This window comes from Sebastes fasciatus, chromosome 20 (genome assembly GCF_043250625.1).
Source record: "Sebastes fasciatus isolate fSebFas1 chromosome 20, fSebFas1.pri, whole genome shotgun sequence".
Taxonomy (NCBI): domain Eukaryota; kingdom Metazoa; phylum Chordata; class Actinopteri; order Perciformes; family Sebastidae; genus Sebastes; species Sebastes fasciatus.
This window is the reverse complement of record NC_133814.1, coordinates 21,160,581-21,183,488: the sequence shown is the minus strand read 5'-3', so window position 1 is coordinate 21,183,488 and position 22,908 is coordinate 21,160,581. Positions and strand designations below refer to the sequence as shown.

Below are 22,908 nucleotides of genomic sequence, written 5' to 3'. Positions count from 1 at the left end.
TGGCAATAATTACAGTATGACGGCGAGAGCTTCACCATCAAACACCAATAACTGGACCTCATTGAAATGGTAATAGCACCTTTGATTGATTGACAATAAACTTGTGTAAAATATACCCTTTTTCATTTAAGAAAGAAAAATGGGGGTGACTTCTTGTTATGAGGTAGCCATCTACATATGAAGCTTCTTTGTTTTGGCTCTTTTGCTGGTCTTAATCGGAGCAGGTGTCAAGAATTTAAAACAAGAAGACACTTCACACTTTTTACAATTTATTTAACACCAGAAAAATGGTACACATCACTTGTTGTTTTTCAATGTCCTTCCGCAGTGGTAGAAAAAATGGCAAAAGTGACCTGTGTTTCATTGCGTGTGGATCTTTTGTTTTTTTCCTAAATCTCCAGGGGGAAATTTTACACAAGTATATATATTATTTTCTTGTTGCCAGTGGAAACAAAAGATTCTTTTTAAAGTGTCCGTGTAGTTGTTTTTTTGGTTGAAGTAGCAGTCCCAAAAGCTTCTCATGATTGGAAAAACACAAACATGGTCTTCCGTAGAGTGGTTTTTAAAGCATGTGGACCAATGGCAGCCGAATGAGTTTTGAATGCATAGAAAAAGGATTTAGAGATGACTGCTAGAAAAAAAACAACAATGTCATGTCCATATTTCTTTCTTTTTTACAAGAAGCAAACGGGGCCAACTTCGACGCCAAATTCCTGATCAGGTGCACCAACATCCATAGGAGCAATGTCAATGATGGGCAGGCGGGATGTTTTTGATGTCTTGTAGTCGATGACTGTCTTGCCCCATGTGCCAGTGTGTGACTGTGGAGAGGAACGAAACGGAGAAAAGAAAGTAAGTCATTTGCGTCTCTAATTTTTACACATTTCCCTTTATTGCTGGTACAAGAGGGAGGACTCACCGTGCAGCCATCCTCGCTGACGCTGTATGTGAAGCGGCTGTTGCCCTCGGCTCTGATCTCGACGTCGTTGGATCCCTGGAGAAGGATGGCCTTCTTCAGGTTGCCGGTGGCGGAGTCCATGTAGGCGATGCTGTTCTTGCAGTGGTATGTCATGTTCTGAGAGGCCTGGTTGGACATCAGGCGCATGAAGGTCATCTGGATGCTGACATCCTCGGAATCAGCTCCCTCGCCGCCATACTGGAACTGCGTGGTGGAAGGAGGAGAAAGGTGCGTTGGCTTTACAGTCACTGACTTGATAGCACGTATAGCGGTTCAGGATGAGGATTCTTATTGCAACTTCTTACCTGGAATCCACCGGTCATGGACTCGCTGAACCAGATGTGCTTCTTCTCTCTGATGTTCTTGCTGAGGTACCAGTTCTGCATGGGCACGCTGGACTCGGTGGGGTAGATGCAAGTCTCGCCAGTCTCCATGTTGCAGTGGACCTTGATGGCATCCAGAGATGAGCCCTGGTTGGGGTCAACCCAGTACAAGTCTGCAACAGAGGAACATAAACCAGTTTAAATCAGAGCTCGTCCTTTATCTTCATCTACAAGCTGCTCTGATCTGCACTCACCGCTCTTCAGCTCGGGGTGGGCCATCTTCAGGTCACGGCACATGCGGACTGGGCTCTTCTGGCTGCCGTCGGGGCTGCGGATCTTCTCCACCTGCTGGGTCAGGGTCTTGAGGGTGCCATCGACCTCCATGTCGCGATCTTGCATCACGTTGGGGTCGTCAGCGCGGTAGTGGCCGCCGCTACGGAAGGGATCGGGTGCCTTCTCCTGAATGGGCTGGCTGATGAAGTCGAATCCGCTGCCGGGAGGTCCGGGGGGTCCAGCAGGTCCGGGAGATCCAGGAGGACCCTGTTTGGTGACACCGGGGGGTTTACAAACTGACAGACACATATGAAAGTAATTGCCTAAAATAAATAGTGCAACTTACGGAAGGTCCCATCTCTCCATTGCGACCGCGAGGTCCAGGGGGTCCGATGGGTCCAGGCAGACCGTTCATGCCATCCTTACCAGGGGAACCATTAGATCCAGAAGGTCCCTATGGAGCAACGAGAGAAAACATCAATTAAAAATTCAAAAATTCATGTGGTAAAACTGGTAAATGTGTCAATAATTCTTCAAGTTTTTGTTCTCCAAGTACCAGATTGGAAGTGTGTAAATATCTACTTGTAAAATGGATGTACTTACTCTTGGTCCAGCAGGTCCAGAGACACCAGCGGGTCCTCTCTCTCCAGAACCTCCCTAGAGGCAGAAGAAGATATGAATATCAAATGTTTAAATATAAAGTGAGATGAGAGTTGAGATTGTTTGACGCAGTAATCGGTACACTTTTGTTTGCTACTTGCTACTTACAGAAGTACCGGGCAGACCCTGCATTCCGGTGAATCCTCTGTGTCCTTTGTGTCCTCTATCTCCAGCCTCACCAGCCTCTCCTCTGTCTCCCTTTCCACCAGCAGGGCCCTGAATGAAAGCAATAGGACGTCAACATCGCCATCTCCGGTTCAACACTGGAGAAATATCTCAAAAAATATAGGTTGTTGATAAACGTTATGTAATGATGATGAACGTACAGCGGGACCACGGACACCAGCAGGGCCACCAGGACCGACGTTACCAGCGGCACCCTAAAAAAGGAAAGAGAGTCATCAAAATCAAAAGCTTGCAGATTTTGTGGCATTTTTCAAGATGGGTAGGAAGGGGGCTTACAGTCTCTCCACGGTCACCACCCTTGCCAGATTGGCCGGCAGGTCCGGGGGCTCCAGGAGCGCCAGGGGGTCCAGGGGCTCCAGAGTTGCCACTCTCACCACGGTCTCCCTATAGGGGGCAAATCTCCAGTGAGACAATGCTAGTTTCTATTGGGAAGCTATGCTGGACTAAAGATTAAATTCTCAAGCGAAATGAACTAAACCAGAGGAGGATGGTTACCTTGGGTCCAGCAGATCCATCGCGACCAGGGGCGCCATCGTGTCCAGTAGATCCCTGTGGAAGAGCAGCGAGGACGGTCAATCAGGCATCATTAAACGCTGAATATGTGTGAATCTGTAGGTGCATGACACCCTACTGTCCAAGTACTCTACAGGGCTCATACCTCACGACCAGCCTCTCCGTTAGCACCGGACAGTCCAGGGGGTCCAGCAGGTCCGGGGGGTCCACGCTCTCCATGAAGTCCAGAAGGTCCCTGCTTGCCAGGCTCACCCTGAAGAGAAACAAGAGAGGTCAGTCCTCATGTGTGTGCTAAAGGTTGCTAAAATAATATCTTATTTAGATACTTGTGGAGTTCGAATACTCACAGATGGTCCACCAAGACCGGAGAAACCACGCTCTCCACGCTGTCCGGGGAGACCGACAATACCACGAGATCCAGCAATACCTTGGGGTCCGGGAATACCACCGGAGCCCTGCACACAACGACACAGAGCTCACTTAGCGGACACATTAATGGAAAAGACATATGCAAAAAAAACCTTGACAGAACATGGGGACTCACAGGGGATCCATCAGAGCCGGGAGATCCCTTCTCTCCACCGGGTCCTGGGGCTCCAGCAGTACCAGCCTCACCAGGGCGACCGGCGGTTCCAGTCTCACCACGGCCTCCTCTTGCTCCGTCTTTGCCAACGGGTCCGACGGGTCCAGGGGGTCCAGAGGCTCCCTGGAGAAGATTCAGGTCAGTGAATGAACAACAAGGCTGTGTTGGAGTATTGCTGCTGGTTATGTGGACTAGGTGAAACTTACAGAGGGGCCAGGGGGTCCAACTCTACCGGCGGGTCCGGGGAAACCAGTAGCACCCTACACACAGAACAGAGAAGGAGCTTAGAACAGCATTATTATCAGAGAGTGTAATTCTACAAAATCTCACATGTTGATGGGATACTTACAGGGGGTCCAGCACCACCACGAGCACCTTTAGGTCCAGAGGGTCCACCTGGTCCCTGTTGACAAAAAACAACAAGGAAGCACAATTAATATCATAAACAAAATGCCATCAATAATGAAATAAAAGCAATGAACACTTTCGTTGAGGTCAAAGTAGAGAAGTTGGGCCTATACCTGAGGTCCACCACCTCCAACGGGTCCAGAGGGTCCAGGAGCACCACCGTCTCCCTTGGGTCCAGAGTCACCAGACTCTCCCTTGGCACCAGGCTGACCATCAGCACCCTGAGGTCGGAAGAGCAAGAAGAGAGGTTCAACACTTTTGTGGGCAGCTTTAATTGTGCTGTATTGCAACAGAATATTGAAAGCGTCTAAGTCTGTAGAAGAATGTGGTATTTGCTCACAGGAGATCCAGCGAATCCAGCAGGTCCAGAGGGTCCAGTCTCTCCACGCTCGCCCTGTTAAAGTAATGAGGAGAGAAAGGGGTTTACTTCTAGATCTACCCAAACCTGCCTCCTCCAGAAATCCCTCGAAATTACAGATCTGTGCACAACAGTACTTTTAAATGTACCATTCAGGTAAGTAAATCCTCTCAAGGGTCGTCATTTCTTGCACCACAAAAGGTGTTATTTATATTATCTGATGCCGGTGTGGCAAACACCATGTGGGTAAACGAAATGTGCCCTTAAGGTGTGTAAAAATGCGGCGAATGGGGGGATTTGATTGTTAAAAAGAGAGTCTTTTGTTTGGATCTATCACTTGACTACCCTGGTCCCTAATGGCATAAATGTTGATTTTGATCTAAAACTCTTTATCTGACCTTCTATAGCGTTCATCGTCTATAAGTGGGAGTCTTTCCTCCATCTTGGCCCTTAACCTTTTCTACTTTTTTATTCTTTCTATAATATAATTGTTTTTTTATGTGAAATTGTTTTAGTTTTTTTTCTAAATAAAATATTTTTTTCTGCATAAAAATGTTTTTTCTAAAATAGTCTTTCTAATTTTACTCAAAAACATTTTCAAATAAATTTCTAATTTCTAATTTTTTTTACTTGATATATAATTTCTGTCCCCTGAGGTCTCGTTAGTTGGAGCCGGGGGGTGTCACTACCTGTTGCTTCTCACCTTAGACTTTTTCGATAACTGTACAACCGCAGTTTTTATATCATGTGTTTTTGAAATGCCCTAAAGAATCAGGTAGCTATATATATGTGCTCCTCCCATAACTTGTAGATGTGATTGAGGAAGCTCCTCCCCAGGATTGAACACACCTGTGTCTGTTTAAAGGAGCTGTTTGTTGGCCCTGAAGAAGACTGTCGTGTCAAGTGTGTGACTCTTTTCTTAACATGACATTCTGCATAACATCTTGTACTGAGGGTACAAATCCAGTAAAAAGTATATGTTGTTTTTGTTTTCAGGTGTACTTACAGGGGCACCACGAGGACCGGTGGGTCCAGAAACTCCAACAGCACCACCCTCACCCTAGAACCAGAGAGAAGAAGAAGGTTAAAGGTCAGCAGTCGTCCTAAACACTTATATCACGAGTCTAAACACAGAAATTCTGTCCGAAGAAACCAAATTGAAGGCGTCAAAGTTAGCAAAATATATGAAAAATATGATTTCTGACCCCAATTTGCGTATATGAACGTGAATAAAGATGCTGTCAGGAGATGATAACAGAAAAACAATCCTGCAGAGATCATGAACCTGGATCGCTGATATGAAAACCTGGTCTCACCTTCTCACCCTGAGCACCAGGGGGTCCAGGGACTCCAATAGCACCGCTCATACCGCGACCGCCATCTTTGCCAGCACCGCCATCAGCTCCCTTAACTCCACCATCACCCTGAAGACAGAAAAGTTTATTAAACTCACTCATTAGGGTAATCCTAACCTGAAAAATCAACTTAATATCTGGAAAAAATTAACTGAAATCAAAGAAATTAAATCTTTTCTCTCTTTTAAGCTCCGTAAATTCGTAAATTTTACAATAATCACTATCATAATAAACACTAATATTAGTTTTCATACCAATAAAGCAGGTTTAAATAGATGGTATGGTTCTATAAGAGACAAACAGGACAGGTGTGATACTTACTCTCTCTCCCTTGGCACCGGGCAGACCAGATGCTCCTCGCTCACCGGGCATTCCCTGCATACCGGGGGATCCATTGCCACCGGGGGCACCGCCAGCACCAGGCTCTCCCTGCACACACAAACAATATTCACATTATTATCATATTCAGTCAGCTGCAAGTGAACTATCCGCTGACATGTACGATACGGATTCATGTTCATAGTGAAGCTAAGATAATAAGATCATAATTTGGCAGTTTTTTAAAACACAGACGTTATTAAAACTTGAGATTTCGCTGTATCTTAAAGTGTGCTACATAAATTAAATACATTTTTTATTATTATTATTATTATTAGAAAGTTACTGTTCTGCAGCATCTTCTTGTTTGTCTCGATATCTGAATGTCGAATTGGCATAACTCCCTCATGAAACCCCTCACTGAGCGATTTGACGTTGAAAATATGTTTAATAAATGTATATTATTCGTCTATTTATCGCTTTAGTTTAGATTAAGGTTATTCAAGGTTTAATAGACGTCTCGTCTGAGCCTAGGCAATCTGTGAATATGTGTATATGACGAAAAATATACAGTTATACTGTTAAAGCAGGGGTGCTTATGTTAAATATTTACAGTTTTTCTTTAGGGATGCACCAATACCGATACCGAATCTGATATCGGTGACAATTCATTAGATGTATATCTATGTATTTATTTGTTACATTTAGTTTTAGAAAGTTAGGAAAGCGATGTGTAAGTCAAGCCTGATGTTGCTCGACACACAAAAGATTGGAGGCATACAGCTTATTGATTAAACACTGGTATCGGATCGGTACAAAGCTCAGGTATCGTTATTGGGACTGAAAAAGTTGGATCGGTGCATCACTTGTTTTTATGCATTTTTTAAATATGTAATTATGTTTTTAAAATACGGTCTATGTAGCCAATAAATCCTGTGTTCTATATCCGAGCTAAAGCATAGAGGCGATGTTGAATAGACATCTATTGTTCAGTTTGCATGCTTTCAGTCATTTTGTTTTCTCTCTTAGCTCCATCCATGGTGGGAAATAAAGGATGGAGTGCATTGATCATCACCTTTAATCTTTAAAGATGAGTTTTGTGATTTTTTTTTTTAAAAGCCCCACCAGACTGCTACAGCAGATGTGGAGATGAGGAGTGTTTAATATCCTAAAACCAGCCAGACCACATGGAGCACATGTGATGACATCATTGATCAGGTGACACTTTCCAGCCAATGTGAATGACTCATACCATAAATGATATATCGGTACAACGGACCTCATCAGAGAGTTCCTTTAGATGGACTAAAAGTGAGTATTCAGATTTGTGGAATTAAGTATAATCACGCTTGATAACTGTCTTAACCAGTGGGTAATCCATCTTTTGTGTATTAGACATTTTAAGAAACGTGTGTCTCTTTTTTGTCGTTAAAGGATGTTGGACTGTCCTTTGTGGTTCTATATGAATATTTATATATTGGTACTTTTGCACGTTGTTATTGACAATATGTGTGTTTTTTTTGTCATTTCAAGAACTGTTCGAGAACTTCTCCACTTATAAGTTGTGTTTTTACACCTACCTTGGCTCCATCGCTACCAGCAGGTCCAGGAGAACCACGGCTTCCGGTTGGGCCAGCGACGCCGGGGGCTCCGCGCTCACCAGGGAAACCTCTGTCGCCCTGAAGGATAGAAGACACACACACAGAGGTCACGACCACTTTATCTAAAGACCAGAGGAACAGTGTTCAAAATGGATGATGCAGGATGAACTCACTCTTGATCCAGATGGGCCGTGGGGTCCAGCCTCACCGGGACCGCCCTGAACAAAAGAGGGAGAGGAGGAGGAAAGAAGATTTAGAAACCAGAAAACTACAGGTGTATGATGACGATGTGCTGTGAGCTCAAGTAGTGACTCAATCTTCCACTAAGATACGAAGGATTTGGGCTTTCTTACCTGCTCACCAGGCTTGCCAGTCTCACCAGTAGCACCTTGGGGTCCAGGAAGACCCTGCACAAGGAGGAAAGGTGGAAGATTTCCGGGTTAACAAGTGGAATCGGGGCGCAGCTCAGAGAGATATCAACCAAACTAAACACTCTCAAAACCCACCTGGAATCCGGGAGAACCAACAGGTCCCTGCTCTCCTTTCTCTCCAGCAGGTCCCTGAGCAGAAAGAAGAAAACTCGGTGATGAGAAACCTCGCAAACGGTGACACTTTTCATGTTTTTTTAGTTTTGGTTTAAGGCGAGATACGTACACCAATACCAGAAGGTCCAGGAGCACCAACATCACCGTCTTTGCCAGGAGCACCCTGTGAACAAAAACACCCAAACCAATTATCACCTGCTCTTTTTGCACTTTCATTTTGACAGAAAACATCTTTTAAACCATTAGAGTTTGATTTTTTATAGGTTTAGAAGTACTTACGAGAGAGCCAAGGGCACCAGCGGGTCCTCTCTCTCCGGGCTTACCACCATCACCCTGTTGGAAAGAACAAAAGTCCACACTTACATCTGCAGTATAAAGGGTTTTTGCATCAGTATTTCCTTCTTAGATTTTAATTTTGTGGGATGAAAATCTGAACACTAGGGTTAGTAGAGTGTAACTGCAGAGTGTGTATATGATTGACAAAGGGGATTAGCAAGGGAGAATCCTCTCAAATGCACCCTATTTTTTGCGTTTCGAAAACAAAACGAGTTAACTCACATTAACTCCCTTGGGTCCGGGGAATCCCATAACTCCAGGCTGTCCTCTGGATCCAGTAGATCCAGCAGGTCCGGGGCGTCCGTCTTGTCCAGCGGGACCCTAAAGATCATGAGAAGACAGGAGGGGAATACTGAAAACTCTCCTCTATCATGATTACATGGATTGTTTACAAGCTGCAGTTCTTCTTCGTTGTATTAAATACATGTTTGTGAGTCAGTACTTACAGCAGGTCCACCTTTTCCGTCAGCGCCAGAGCTTCCGGGGCTACCAGTCATACCCTGTGGAGGGACAGTCATTCAGTGAGTATGATGAAGACGAACAGCAGAGTCATATACTGAGCGTATTCCACCATGACACAGGTTCAGCTATAATGTTGCACCTGTTGCAGAACTCACCTTGGATCCAGGTGCGCCAGGAGCACCAGAGCTTCCAGACTCACCAGTGGCTCCCTGAGCTCCCAAAGCTCCGTTGGCTCCACGCTCACCAGGGGCTCCCTGTCACACAAGTAGAGGAAGAGAGTCAGGAGAAGTGTGCACAAGTGGGTGAAGTTTTATGAGCTAAATAATCTCCCAGTTAATTAACATGTATATAAATATTGCTTATGTCTGTTATGGTTACCGAGTTAGGTGTGAGTTTGTTAAGGAGAGACACTGCAAGTGAATTGATGTCAACATGAAACTTCCCCCAGTTGATTACTTACATTAAGACAATTATGTTTTTGTATTACAGGTTTTCTTTTGTGTAAATATGCAAATGAGGCGTTATCTTATTAAATATGTGCTACATTTCCAGAACAGAAATGTGAACATTAGATAAAGCCAGGTTCACAATTCTTGTTTCATTTTGTCGACATATTAGAGTCAAAGGTTTTTACAGAGGGGATATGTCTTTTCATCACTTCATATATGAGAAAATAATGCCATAAAACAATCCATTCTCGCCATGTTTTTAGGAATAAAATGTGATATAAATCAGGCTATGAATGATATATGAACAAACCCCTTAGTAAAAACCTTCAGACTATAGATAGGAATGAAACTGGGAAGTTTGGTGCATGTAAGTGCTACTGAAGTGGAGATTTCTGGCTCAGAGTGAGAACAAACTAATTTGAGAAAACAGCCTTTAAAGATATGGATTGTAAAATTCCATATATTTTGCAAGACACTGCAGGTGAGTAGGGTAAAACATTTGAACTAATAGATATCACTATGAAACTTCCCCAGTTGATTACTGACATTAAGACAATTATTTTATATATTGCAAGTTTTCTGAAATGTTATGTTTATATATGCAAATGAGGCATTATTTAGTGCTAATTTGTGGTGAATTTAGGAGAAATCTACAGACAAAGTAGTAAAACAAACACCTAAATGTGTATTTTAGATGTTTTCTTTCCACTAGTTTGAAAGCAAAATCTCAAAGTTGAGTGTAACGAACAACATTTTTAACATTTATATACGCAGTTCACCTTTGAGCCACATGAGGGAGCCTGAATATTTGCATTGTTCTGCCTAATTATAACATTGAATCTAATATGAAAGGTTTGCGTACATTCTGTTTGTTTTACTGATGAGAGGAACTCCACCTAAATGCATTTATTTGGTCTCATTTATAAAGAATTTAACATGTTTCTCTTCAAAATGTCTGGTTTACTTATTCACCGTAATATAAAGTGATGTGGAAATGGCAGTAAAAATGGTCAGGAACGTTTGTTTACGCACATTCTTCTCATGATTTATAGATATTGTGAATTGGATCACGATTGTTTGTTGTTGTTTTTTTGTTGTTTTTTAAAGGGTCCCCAGAAAAAAAGTTTGGGAAACACTGAACTAACTCACCTTGCCACCAGCAGAACCATCAGCACCAGGGAAACCACGAGCACCAGGACCGCCCTAAAGGAACAAACCAACGTCAGTAAACTGCACTGTAAAAGGCTGAACCATCCGGGGTGAATCCCCCTGGGAATATAACATACAGTCTAAGAACGACAGGGTTGTACTGCTGCTTCATTAACATGCATGAATGGAGATGTAACATCAATGTTATCTGAACTCTTGATGCATCTACAGTATCTGACATGCAGAAGAAGAGGTGACATACGCGCTCTCCATTGGGTCCACGAGCTCCAGCACCACCGGGCTCTCCACGTCCTCCTCTCTTGCCTTCCTCACCAGATGAGCCGGGGAGTCCCTGAACTCCAGCGGGGCCCTGGAAAACAACGTAAGGTTGTTAGAAACACTTTCACTTCCTGAAATCACACAGTAAATGAATGCATTGTGTGTGAAACTTACAGGCTCTCCCTTGGTACCAGGCTCTCCCTTAGGACCTGAGGCACCGTGATCACCCTGTTGGCAACAAACACATGAAATTTAGATCTCTGTGACGTTGAATTAGAATGGGGAACACTTTATTATAAACATTATTCAGTAGAATGATATGAAAATCCACACAGTGAAGTGTCTACTCACGTTGTTACCCTTGGGACCAGGACCTCCAACAGCTCCCTGAGCTCCAGCAGGACCGCGAGAGCCGGGGAAACCAGGAGCACCAGCAATACCAGAAGAACCCTATGGGATCAGAGAGTCAGGGGATGTCAGAGCGCGCTTCAGGATTCAAGTGGCAATAAAACGTTGGATCAGTTGAGTATGATACTTACAGGACCACCCTTAGCACCAGCAGAGCCATCAGATCCACCAGCACCCTGTTGAGAGAAAGACGGAAATCATTTTTATTTGTCATTGTGATGTGGAGAAAAAAAAGATTTGACATTTAAGTCCAGTATCTACGCACAGCAGCTCCAGCGGGTCCAGAAGGTCCTGGGTTACCAGGCTCTCCACGGGCTCCCTGGGGTCCCTCGTTTCCACGGCCTCCAGCAACACCAGTCTCTCCCTGTGAGGGGAAGCAACGAAATCTCAGAAATATGCAACTCGAATATTGTTAGTTTCAATCAACAAAATGGTCAACATCAACATCTTTTTATATTAAATATTGTAAAAATAAGTCTGTAAAGCTGTTATTTTATGACACTAGTGGGAAATCTTTTTAGTGTTATTTCTTCAAAATAACACAGCTTGCAGTAAGATGTTGAAGTACAAATAAAGAAGTGTGAATAGTCCAATCTTAAATTGGTTCATTGCACATATCCAGAGAGTAATTTGATTCTGCTTTCTGAAAGTGTGTGTGGTGAGAGTTACAGGATATAATAATAATAATAATAGAGGGGAGGTGGGTGCTATTAGACATCTACTGATGCCACCTGGTGGCTGCAGTGTTCACCTGGGTGTGTGCAATATTTAGTTTTACACCACAGTGGCTTCATGGTTGACGGTGCAAAGTATAATTGATCTGTTACACGTGGAATAAGCTTTGGGAACAGTTTTCCTACTAATGAACAAGAGCAGGGAGATATTGAGACAGCTAGTCAGGTGGATAACAGAGGAAGTTAACATAGTGTCCCTGGCTGTAGGTGCAACCCTTACCTGAACATTTTAAAGGTTTTAACACACTATGAAACGGTGCAATACTGTTGTTGGTTTTGTTAGATGTTAGACGTACTCTAAAGGTGCTTAACCCACTACTGGACAGCCTGGTCAAACTTAAAGGATATGAAGCATGTATTGGGAGACTTACTTTAGCACCAGCACCGCCGGGGAAGCCAGGGGCACCAGCAGTTCCAGTAGGTCCCTGAAACATAAAGACACGTGATGTTAGCAGACATCAAACCCCTTCAATATAGCATTATAGGGTGGGTGATATGACCTCATCATAAATGTCCAAGTAGAATTAAGTGTACTACTTACAGGGGGTCCAGCACCACCAGTGTTGCCATCGTTACCACGGGCACCCTGCAGAGGAGGAGATTAAAAATGATTTTCAGGAATCATATTTATGACAAAATCCAATATTATTGTAGGAGGACATGAGTAGCGGTGCTTACAGATGGGCCGGGAGCTCCAGGGCGACCTCTCTCACCGGGAAGACCACGAGCACCCTAGAAAAGAATAACAAAAAATGATATTAGCTTCACAATGCTAGGACATTTTACACCTTTTTTTGTAGATATGAATGACCTTAGAGGGAGATAAAAAAAAAAAAAACGTACCATGGCGCCGGGGATTCCGTTCTCACCAGATGCACCAGACTCTCCCTGTAGACAAATACAGAAGGAAAAATTAGATCTAGTGGTTCAGTTTTTATGATGAAATTCCCGCTTTGATTGAGCAACAGCACATCCTGGGATCCTACCTTGGGGCCAGCGGGTCCACCGTCTCCCTTAGCTCCATCCAGACCGCTGAATCCCTGCGTGCACAAAATATAATCAATCAGTCACCACTCGACATCACAGCAGCTGAAAAATTTTGTTTTTGTTGTGTTAAATGCTCATCCAAACTCACTCTGTGTCCCTTGATGCCGGGGAGTCCGGGAGTTCCGGGGAATCCACGACCACCCTGCGGGAGGGAAACGAGATGTGTCACAAAACATGCATGATAATAATCAAACCGTAATCAACCTTAATATTAGAGTCTTTCTGCAACTAGACAGTTCTGGAAAATGGTTTGAAATGACTGTAATCATCAGATCATTTTGCTGACCAAACAGGTTTCACATGAAAACCAATGCAGGATTCATTCTTGTCTGACCGTCTTGTGACCTTTGCCCTCAACCGGCATCACTCACCTGGGGGCCAGCGGCTCCACGCTCACCGGGGCGACCAGCTTTGCCAGGCTCACCCTGTTGGAGACACACAGTTTAGTGTTAGAAACGACCAGTTAAACGTCTTTTCCTTCGGTTATACATGAAGATCGATCAATCACTTACATCATCTCCGTTCTTTCCAAGGGGGCCTGAGGGACCACGGGAACCCATGGGACCCTGAAAACCACAATAAAGGACTGGATTAGCACCCAAATGAATGCTGACTATTTGAAGTAAGTGTATGAATATGTCACTAAGGGGGAAAAGAAGAGGGGGGGGGGTGTTTATCACTGTGTGCAGATGTGTGTCAGTGGGTCAGTGATTACAACAGGAAGTGGAACACAGGAAGTCGATAAGAAATACATAATAAGTACAATTTATAAAGATGGAATTGTGCAGATTTCTGGGAGAAACATTTATTCAGTATACTTACAGAAGCTCCGGGCTCACCGGGCTCTCCGGGGGGGCCGTTGAAACCCTGAGGACCCTGATGGACAACAAGAACAACAGACATTAACATAATGTTCATGCATTTATCTTAGATGCAGTGTCACACATTTGATCCAAGAATAACTGATGTTAAGCTCGATTAACGGCCAAATACTTTGGCTGAGAAATGTTGAGAAATGTCACATGTGTTTGGTCAAAATGAGAACCTGAACTGATCAGGGAATACTTACGGAGGAGCCAGGGGGTCCAGGAGAACCACGTTGACCCATAGGACCCTGTTGATGAAGATGACACAAGAAACCATTAGATTCTCTTTATTATTTAGTCCAATCAATGAAGATACGTTGAGAAAGAGCAAAGCCTTCGTACCATTGGGCCAGGGACAGGTGGGCCGCTGGATTTGGAGTGGTCAGTGTAACTCATCTGAGGAGAGAAGTTCTGCAAAGGGAGAAGAGAGAAATTAGAACATATAGCACAGAAACAACACCTGAAAAGTCACTTTGAATCACATGTATGTTTCTATTTCAGCAGAGGAGCAATATATTTAAACTTTAAGATATTAAAATGTGGAACTTTCATGTGTCACTGGCTGAATAAACTGGTCAGATTGACACTAGACACCTCAAACCTAAAGCTAAAGACCAGGGAGCTGTCTGCCCTCCCAGTGCTGAAATAAACTCTGAGGAGCTTCTTCTCTCTAGCACAAAACCTCTCACGCTGATCTCTCTCCTCAAATGTGTGCAAAATGAGGAATCACCAGTGGAACTGATGCAGAAATTGATCAAAGCATGATTAAGAGAGCCTTCAAGTGAAACAGATGTTTATTTTTAAGCTGCAACAGAATGGAGTCGTCTATAAAACGTGATCCGAATGTTGTGACATGGAGAGACTTACTCCGCCAAGGCCAGGGGGGCCAGGGGGTCCAGCAGGTCCAGGAAGACCAGGCTGTCCATCCAGTCCATCGTTGCCAGGAGGACCAGCGGGACCCTGTAGAAAAGTAAGGCAGACACAGTCGGTAAGCAATGTTTCATTTTTTTATTTATGTTAATTCTTGTAGGAAGAATCATAGCTCAAACAAAGTAGATTAGTCTTTTCTATGAAATAATAATCCATATTGACTAAATGAAACTGTTATTCTGCAAATTCTGTGTTGTCTATCGCATGATTTGTTCAAATATTTTTTTTTTTTTTTTTATTCTTCCGCTTGCTTTAAGTGGAGCAACGCGTTTGCAAAAAAAAATTGAAAATTTGTTCAAATCCAAGTTTTTTGCTATCGTTAATTTACACTTATTTAATATTATTCCGTCACTTTATGAACCAATTTGTGACCGATTATGTGACCTTTCAACTTTTGGTGACCTGTTGACCTTGTGACCTAATTGTCAAAGGTCATCGGCAACAACGATGTCACAGCAGCTTTACCAGCCTCATAAGCAAACGTATAAAACGACTGTGTTGATTTTCACATTTTTAGACAGTAATTGATGAAATATATAATATATCAGAACAAACTGTGCCTTTAAAACTATTGAAAAATGTTCTCAAAATAAACCGAATCAGCCACATGCAGCATGATTTCGATGGTGTGCATCTAACTTCTCTCTGACAGGAAATATTCACATTCAAAGAATATCAAAGACAAAGTTGCTTAAACATTTTCTCGCCTACAGTCAGTATGTCCATGTAGGAGATATATACAGTTATTATTCTAAACAACAGAAGTGTCGTTTGCTTTAAAGGACAGAAACAGTCTCTTGAATAATGAGCTGGAGCCTACCTTGTCTCCCTTGTCGCCATTATCTCCCTTTGTTGGTGGCTATGGATAGACAGAGAAAGGGAGTTAGGCTGGACTGTAACAAAAACAAGTGCATCAACTAGAATATAAGAAGGACAAACTGAACTGGGCCGTGCCAGCACTGATATGAAGTTTGTGTCTATTATACATTTTTAAATATAAAACAAAGGGCCAAATACCTCATCGACTACTGTAGGATCCTGAGGTCCTACAGAAACCAGCGGAGAAAAAGAAAATGTCAACACCTCTTGAACATTCATGAGAGACACAATCATAACTTTCATCTACAAAATAATGTAAATGTTAAAGTGGCAGGTCCAGACTGGGAGTCAGGGCTGATTACAGCATGAAAATATACAGCATTTCATCTTATTACTGAAGCAAAAGCATGTGATTCTAAGTGTTTTCTGTGGTGGAAAAAGGAGGAAATTAAATGTTGTTTTGGGGGGGATGTGAGGTGTGTTGCACCCTGCAGTGTCACTGCACAGGTAGGCATGATGGGAAATTACATATTCATTGCCAGACTTCGCCAAAGAGCAGGTAAAATCCCCAAAAAAAGAATGCATATTGAAATGAACAAAAGGTAAATCCAAAAGCGATTATTTTTTCTGAATGAAAAATCCTCAGGGAGAGCAGGCAGGCTTAGGGCCTCCAGTCAGTCCATGTGTGGCCAGAGAGCCATGGATGGTCAGAGGTGAGGTGGGAGGCAACCAGGTGGCGCCACAGAGCTAATGAAACCACAGAACTGGTGGTGAGGAGGAGGATGAAGGTGAAGTACCATCGGTGTCGGGGCAGATAGGGCAGCACTCTCCGTCTGGGATGATGGGGTCGGCGCAGTCGGAGGTGTCCTCACAGATCACCTCGTCGCACATGACGGTTCCGCTGTCGCAGACGCAGATCTGGCAGGGCTCTGGTTTCCATACGTCCTTGTCGTTGTACAACTGGCCATCTAATGTGCAGCTGCCATACGTGACTGAAAGGGAGAGACAACCACAGTGAGTTTGGGTTTAAACATTAAATAAGATCCCAAAAAAGAGATTCTATATATATATATAAATTAGGTTTGGCATCAGTAAACGGAAATATGTATCTGGAGAGATTTAGATGAGCCTTGGCTACACCTGCACAGGTGTGCATCATATGGGAACCAGATGTGCACAATTGGATTAGATCACTCTGCCTGCAAAGCAACATAATATTCAGTAACTATTTAGTAGTTTCCACATGCAAACCTGTATTGTTCCTTCAAATTTGAGAGTGTAAACTTGTGGCCTTTTTTGGTAGTTTTCCTTACAGCGACTTTGTAAAAGTTATTTTTTTGTTGTGTCATTCTAGCAAGATTATGTCTTCATAAGGATGCTGTAAAATCACAGAAACAGGCTTTTAATGAGTTAAACTCTTTAAAAAATCAGATGTTTAGGGACTGATTTGTGAGCTTCTAATGAGGTATAACATCAGTGTGCATCTACAGGAGGTCTAAGAAGTTATTTGGGCCTGATGAATGTTAGAATAAAGGCCTTAGTGTAGCAAAAGTCACTATCCAGCATTTCTGATCAAATGTAGTTCAAGATTTTCTCCTCAAAAACAAAGAGTGGAAAGTTCCACTGAGCCTCATCACACGTCAGGCTGGTGGGTGTGTGGTTGGGCCTTGGAGGTTTTGGAGGTTTTGGAGGATATATGCAGTTCCAGTGTTCACCACTGAGTGTCGCTGTTCCCCTACTAAACCAGATCATCCGCACCCTTCTCTCTGCATGCTGATTAATTGATGTCTAGACCTTTTTCTACTTCTACTTTTTCGACGTCAATTTTTCCATTGTCCTTTTTGTCCTTTTTTTTCCTTCCAGCTAACAACTTTTACGCAAACTGGATAAAAATGTTTCATTTAGTGTGACATACTTATGAAGCTTTAGTGCAAAATCTTAAAACAGCTCAAATATCTCCTCTTTATCAAGTTTCCAACAAACTTTGTCTGCTCACTTTTGATGTTAAAACTACTGAGAAAAAAGAAAATCCTTGGCATTGGCACAACTTTGTGAGCTGGGATGCATTTTTTTTTCCTAAAACTGGTGAAAACTACTTTACAAACTAAATGCAATTAAGATTTCCTTAAATGGATTTGCCAATTTTCTCATTTCTTTATGCTTGTGCTCTGCTTCAACTCTCTCTGAACTCAATGTCCTTGTCATTACGCATCAGAGATAGTGCAGCTGCAACATTGCTCTCCAGCATGTATGTGCACGTCAGTGAGAGCAGCAAACAATAAAGAAAAGTTATATAAACTCCTATGCATCCAGATCTCCCCAACAAAAAAAAACGCCTCACAACTTTCACAATCTGTGCGCTCTAGAGTCAGGCATCATTCAGTTCCAGCAAACTGCTCAGCATCCTTTGCGAGCTCTCCACATCCTTTAGGTCCCAAAAACAAGTCAAATCAATGTTTGAAAGTGATACTTACTGTCATCCTCTCCTTGACCTCTCGCCAAAAGCACTGCTGCGCTGAGCAGCAGCGCTAACCGAATATCCACAAAGCTGAACATATCTAAATATTAGACATGTAGATTCTTTGTAGACAGAGGGGGAATCCTTTTTTGCTCCTCAGACACCACTCATACAGGGTAGGGTCCGGTGTGTGTGTGTGTAGTTCCAAAATCCAGACCCTAGCAGAAACTCCCTACTGCCTAAACAAATGAGTTTCTTGGCTTTTATATGCCCAGAACTTTTGGGGAGGTCCTGTGAGCACCAGACAACTTGTACATGTTCAAGTCACAGAGTCCCTCCTTCACCAGAGAGAGGGGTTGTCTTAAAACATGTCAAACAAGTTCACGTTTCAGCTCAGACGTGGATGGTGAGGACACTCAGCATTTACGCGTCGGCTCATCCACCGTTCAGACGTGGTTTGTCATCTTCTGCTTCTCTGTGGACTTTTCTTAATTGAGGCTTTTGTTTGGGATAGTTTTGTCTTTTTGGAGTCCAACCTGAGACATTGTGTCTCTGAGCTGATTTTTTAATCGTCTGGATACTGGATGATTTTATTTATAGAGCAGTTCATTTGTAGTTTAGATTGCAGTTTAAGGCCCCAGTTTATTAAGGATATGCTGAGCAGCTGAGGACTGGATTTCAGTTGTACAGGAGGTTATTTTATTTAAATGCCTTTTATTTTATAATCAGTGGATTCTTTAAAGAAGAAGGAATGGCTTCAGATTTATGTCTTTCGTGCGTAATTTAGTCATGGAGAGCAAACCAGATGGAGATTAAAATATTACCAAGATAATTTGAGGATGTATGTAGACTAAACTTCTTTCTATGTACGAGTAATTAAGAGATTCTGTTCCTTACAGCCATTTATTGAGGGGAAATCACTTTATTATATGTATTAAAACTTAAAACGTTAGTTTGTTTTCTTATTTCTGGGCCTGTACACCTTCTGAGCATCAAGCACCTGCAACCAACTGCAGTTAAATGCATAAATTATTAAATATAACTTTACACACACAATGGATTTCAGTTGTACAGGAGGTTATTTTATTTAAATGCCTTTTATTTTATGATCAGTGGTTTCTTTAAAGAAGAAGAAATGGCTTCAGAATGAATGAATTTACGCACGGAGAGCAAACCAGATGGAGATTAAAATATTACCAAGATAATTTGAGGATGTATGTAGACTAAACTAAACTAAGTAAGTAAGTAAGTAAGTCCCTTACAGACATTCTTGAGGGGAAATCATCTTATTATAGGTATTAAAACTCTGGGCCTGTACACCTTCTGAGCATCAAGCACCTGCAACCAACTGCAGTTAAATGTATATATTATTAAATATAACTTTACACACATTGTATCCAGGTTTTATGTCTTTAAAGGGAAAGCAAATGCTAACCTGAAGTGTATATGAATTGTGAAACATTTCCCCTCATTTTAGACATCTGAACCCTTCCTCTACTATTGTTACCCCTTTAAACCAATCAAATAAGCCACGAATAATAATGCTTTCATCTTTGTTTCCAATAAAAGTAAACAATAATCCAGAAGAAGACATGAACAGTGTTTTAAAGCATGTATTTACAACAACCTGTGTTAAAAATCCATCTTTTCCAAAAGAGGCATGGCCATCCCATGATGTTAGAGACAAGGAGGGAGGGAGAGAGAGAGAAGAAAATTTGGCAGCGCCACAAAGCAGTCTGGTTACACTGTGGACACGTTGCAGCTTCTACAATTGCTGCATGGCCCAAGTTGACCTTTCATTTACTCTCTTCTGCTGTTGTCTTCTTCTTTTTCTGACATTGAACCCAAAGAACCTGTCCTGTTTTAGTGGCCGACATTTATCACAAGCACAAAAGCATGTTAGACTGATGACTCATTAGTCGACACAATCAAATCATGGTTTAGCCTTTTTTGTATGTAAGGTTCAGGGGAATGTTTTTAATTCTGAAATAGATCTCACATCCATTTTGAGAAATGGAAATGAAGAGTTTATAAAACACAGTAGGCCTTTGACTTCTCCTTGTGATCATTAACTTACATTATCTTGAATGTAAGTGTTAATATGGCTCCATGATTGTCCTGTGATTTACCAAAAAAAAAAGAATAAAAACCATAAATGACAAAACTGAAACTATTTTGGAGGAAAAGATAGAGATACAATAAAAAACAACAACAACAAAAGTAGTACAGATGATAGTTGCTAGTTACATACTAGCTTCATACAATATAAGCTAACGTTACTACATAACTGTCTTGCTAGTATGAAATACAATACATGTCATGATTAGAAATAGGCTAAGTTTTCCCAAATTGTCATGAATAAGCTGCATAAAATATCCAAAAACATCTTCACAAAGCTCCCTCTGATGTTTATGGAAGTGTTTCGTAGCTATCATGCTGGCCAGGCTAGTTCATGTTGCTGGATAAACAAAGAATACAAAAAAAATGTAAAATGAAAATGTATGAAATGGTCATAACTAACAAACAAGACAAAACTGAAATTATTTCGAACAATACAATGAAATAGATAAATATATAACATTAAAAAAACTACAATAATAATAGATATAAGCTAGGCTAGGCTATTAGGGATATTGAATCATACCAGAGGATTTCTGTGTGGTTGGTGGTTTTGTTTGCACTAAGCAGGTATTTTTTTTTTATGCATCTGTTCCTCGTCAATAATGAAAGCCGTCTGTCTGCTCAAACACCTGCCAAACAGACAGACAGCTGTCAATCTCTATTTCAGTGACTCTTTACATTTTTTGTCTCTCCCTATTTTCGGCAAGGTTTTACGGTACACCTGATGTCATGCACTTGTGTAACATCCGTTGCAGCCTGCAGGAGGTTTACATCACCTTATTGAGATGGAGATTCTGATATTGTAAATGCAAGAGCAACAAAACCATCCTTTATGAATTAGAAATAGAGATTTTATACGTTTATTCAGTATCTCCTATCCTTCCTTTCAAATCATTTCAGACTTGTCATCTTTTTGTGACTTTGAATTAAATAATAATTACTGATTGATTTTTCTTAATTTGGGGCAATTGTTAGATAATGAGAGTGTGGCAATGATGGCTGTTGCAGTGATGCAGTGAAAGAGACAGCACGTGCATAATGCAGCAATACAGGGATTTAAAGTGCCACAAGTGCACCTTCAAAATAAGACACACCCATTTAAGTGACTTTTTGTTGGACAATGAAAAGGAGAATGAGAGGGGGAATTGTTAAAGTTAAACAGTTATCACGGGTTTCAGGGTGTTTTGAATGAAATGAAAATAGGGAAGTCCTGTTTCGAGTCATGTTGTCTGAGAGGAAGCCCATTTGATAAGACGTGTGCCTGTGTGCTGTCTCTGTGATTTTAACTTTAAAAGACTTTCCTCAGCACAGTCATAGGACTTTTGGTTTTATTCTCTTTCTTTCATCCGTGTTCTGAAAGTGCAAAATGCAGTTAAAAGTATGTTTGATCACTAGATGGACTCAGACTTTTAAGCAGTACTTTCTCAGTGACTTTCCATGAGTGAAATGAAGCCGAAGCTCTCAGGACAGTGTTTAAATAGAACTGGTAATTTTCTGGTGTTTAGAGTTGCTGCAATCTATAATATATTTTTTTGTGGCGAGTCTCTCAGAGTTCAGACTGGTGGTTTGGGTAGAAGCGCTCAGAATGAGTTTATGGCATTTCAGCTGCATTCAAACATCCTACCACTGTAGCTTCACTGAGCTACATGTTTTCTAACTGCTGGACAAGATATTTAGCATAGTTTAGCAGAGAAATTGCTGTCAGGTTCTTCAGCCAGGAGAAACAATCCACAACTTTCAGCATCGCCAGTGAAGATAATCGAAATTCACTCTTGTCTGTGTGAAGAAGGAGAACAAAAAAGATTGAATTGGAGCCACCGAGCTTTACCGACTCTGGGGAGGAAATTCAGAGTTTGTCATTGGCAGCTTGTGGAAGTACACGAGCCTGAGATGTAACAGGTTGTTGGAAAAGGTGTCTTCATGACTTTTGTCCTTTTAAAGCCACCTAAAAGAAAGGCCCACCTAAAAAAATCAATATCCGTTTAAGTGTATACACTATATTTTACAATATTGTTATAACAAGAAAAGTTTCTTGTTATAACAATAACGTGAAATGTTTCATGTGATAACTTATATTGTTATAACGTGAAACATTTCATGTAAGTCAACATAAGTTTTTACGTTTTAACATGACAAGTTTCACGTTATAACAAGCTAAATAGTATATGGTTCCAACAAGAATAGTTTCTTGTTAAAGCGTGATAAGTTTGTATGTCGTAATAACGCAAAAACATCTTGTTATAACAATAAACTTTTCACGTTATAATGTGATACTGATCCGTTTTTTTTCCTGATGTGGCAGCAATACTCTTCCGTAATACTTTTAATATTTTCACTGCTTTATCTTGCCCTCAGACACTCTTTCCGACGGAGAACTAAACGGAAAGTGAAACTTTTCTATGCTCTCTGCAAAGCCAGCAGACTCCGATGACAAAAACAGTATAGATAAGTTTCACTTTCAGTTCAGTTCTCCCGAGGAAAATATTCTAAATATAGCGTAAATTTAAACAAATATTGATTTTTTTTTTGGTTAGCCTTTCTTTTAGGTGGCTGAAATACGTTTTGCTGCCGGTCCCGTCCACAGCCGTACATTGCTTTGCTTCTGTTCGGTAACTCCTGTCTGTTTCTCCAAACTGGGCACCGTCATCTACTGTAGGTAATACACTGACTATGATTAAGTACCTCATACAAAACCACTTTAAAACACCCAAACTATCCCTTTAATGAGAATAGAGCGACTGCTTTCCTCAATGAAACCTGACAGGCCTT

General features: G+C 41.7%; 1 protein-coding gene and 2 long non-coding RNA genes across 3 annotated transcripts; 2 read left to right on the top strand and 1 right to left on the bottom strand.

The window, feature by feature from the left end:
- Nucleotides 1-256: 256 nt before the first annotated feature.
- Nucleotides 257-18,326, bottom strand: col1a1b (collagen, type I, alpha 1b). Its single transcript, XM_074620696.1, has 51 exons — nucleotides 18,035-18,326; nucleotides 16,358-16,552; nucleotides 15,759-15,787; nucleotides 15,562-15,600; nucleotides 14,679-14,771; nucleotides 14,154-14,222; nucleotides 14,015-14,059; nucleotides 13,768-13,821; nucleotides 13,458-13,511; nucleotides 13,317-13,370; nucleotides 13,034-13,087; nucleotides 12,885-12,938; nucleotides 12,742-12,786; nucleotides 12,577-12,630; nucleotides 12,440-12,484; nucleotides 12,270-12,323; nucleotides 11,430-11,528; nucleotides 11,296-11,340; nucleotides 11,108-11,206; nucleotides 10,931-10,984; nucleotides 10,740-10,847; nucleotides 10,478-10,531; nucleotides 9,035-9,133; nucleotides 8,864-8,917; nucleotides 8,640-8,738; nucleotides 8,361-8,414; nucleotides 8,191-8,244; nucleotides 8,043-8,096; nucleotides 7,890-7,943; nucleotides 7,710-7,754; nucleotides 7,516-7,614; nucleotides 5,939-6,046; nucleotides 5,579-5,686; nucleotides 5,269-5,322; nucleotides 4,245-4,298; nucleotides 4,018-4,125; nucleotides 3,846-3,899; nucleotides 3,703-3,756; nucleotides 3,458-3,619; nucleotides 3,261-3,368; nucleotides 3,059-3,166; nucleotides 2,896-2,949; nucleotides 2,677-2,784; nucleotides 2,541-2,594; nucleotides 2,323-2,430; nucleotides 2,158-2,211; nucleotides 1,901-2,008; nucleotides 1,536-1,821; nucleotides 1,264-1,454; nucleotides 920-1,162; nucleotides 257-821 (listed from the first exon to the last, which is right to left on the bottom strand). The coding sequence occupies exons 1-51, from the start codon at nucleotides 18,114-18,116 to the stop codon at nucleotides 675-677; spliced, it is 4,362 nt and encodes a 1,453-aa protein (XP_074476797.1). The 5' UTR covers nucleotides 18,117-18,326; the 3' UTR covers nucleotides 257-674.
- LOC141758903 (uncharacterized) lies at nucleotides 5,219-7,607 on the top strand. The gene is made up of 3 exons (XR_012591981.1): nucleotides 5,219-5,352; nucleotides 7,055-7,153; nucleotides 7,469-7,607. It is a non-coding gene; the product is annotated as an uncharacterized LOC141758903 (long non-coding RNA).
- LOC141758902 (uncharacterized) lies at nucleotides 9,045-10,848 on the top strand. The gene is made up of 3 exons (XR_012591980.1): nucleotides 9,045-9,177; nucleotides 10,436-10,549; nucleotides 10,709-10,848. It is a non-coding gene; the product is annotated as an uncharacterized LOC141758902 (long non-coding RNA).
- Nucleotides 18,327-22,908: the final 4,582 nt, after the last annotated feature.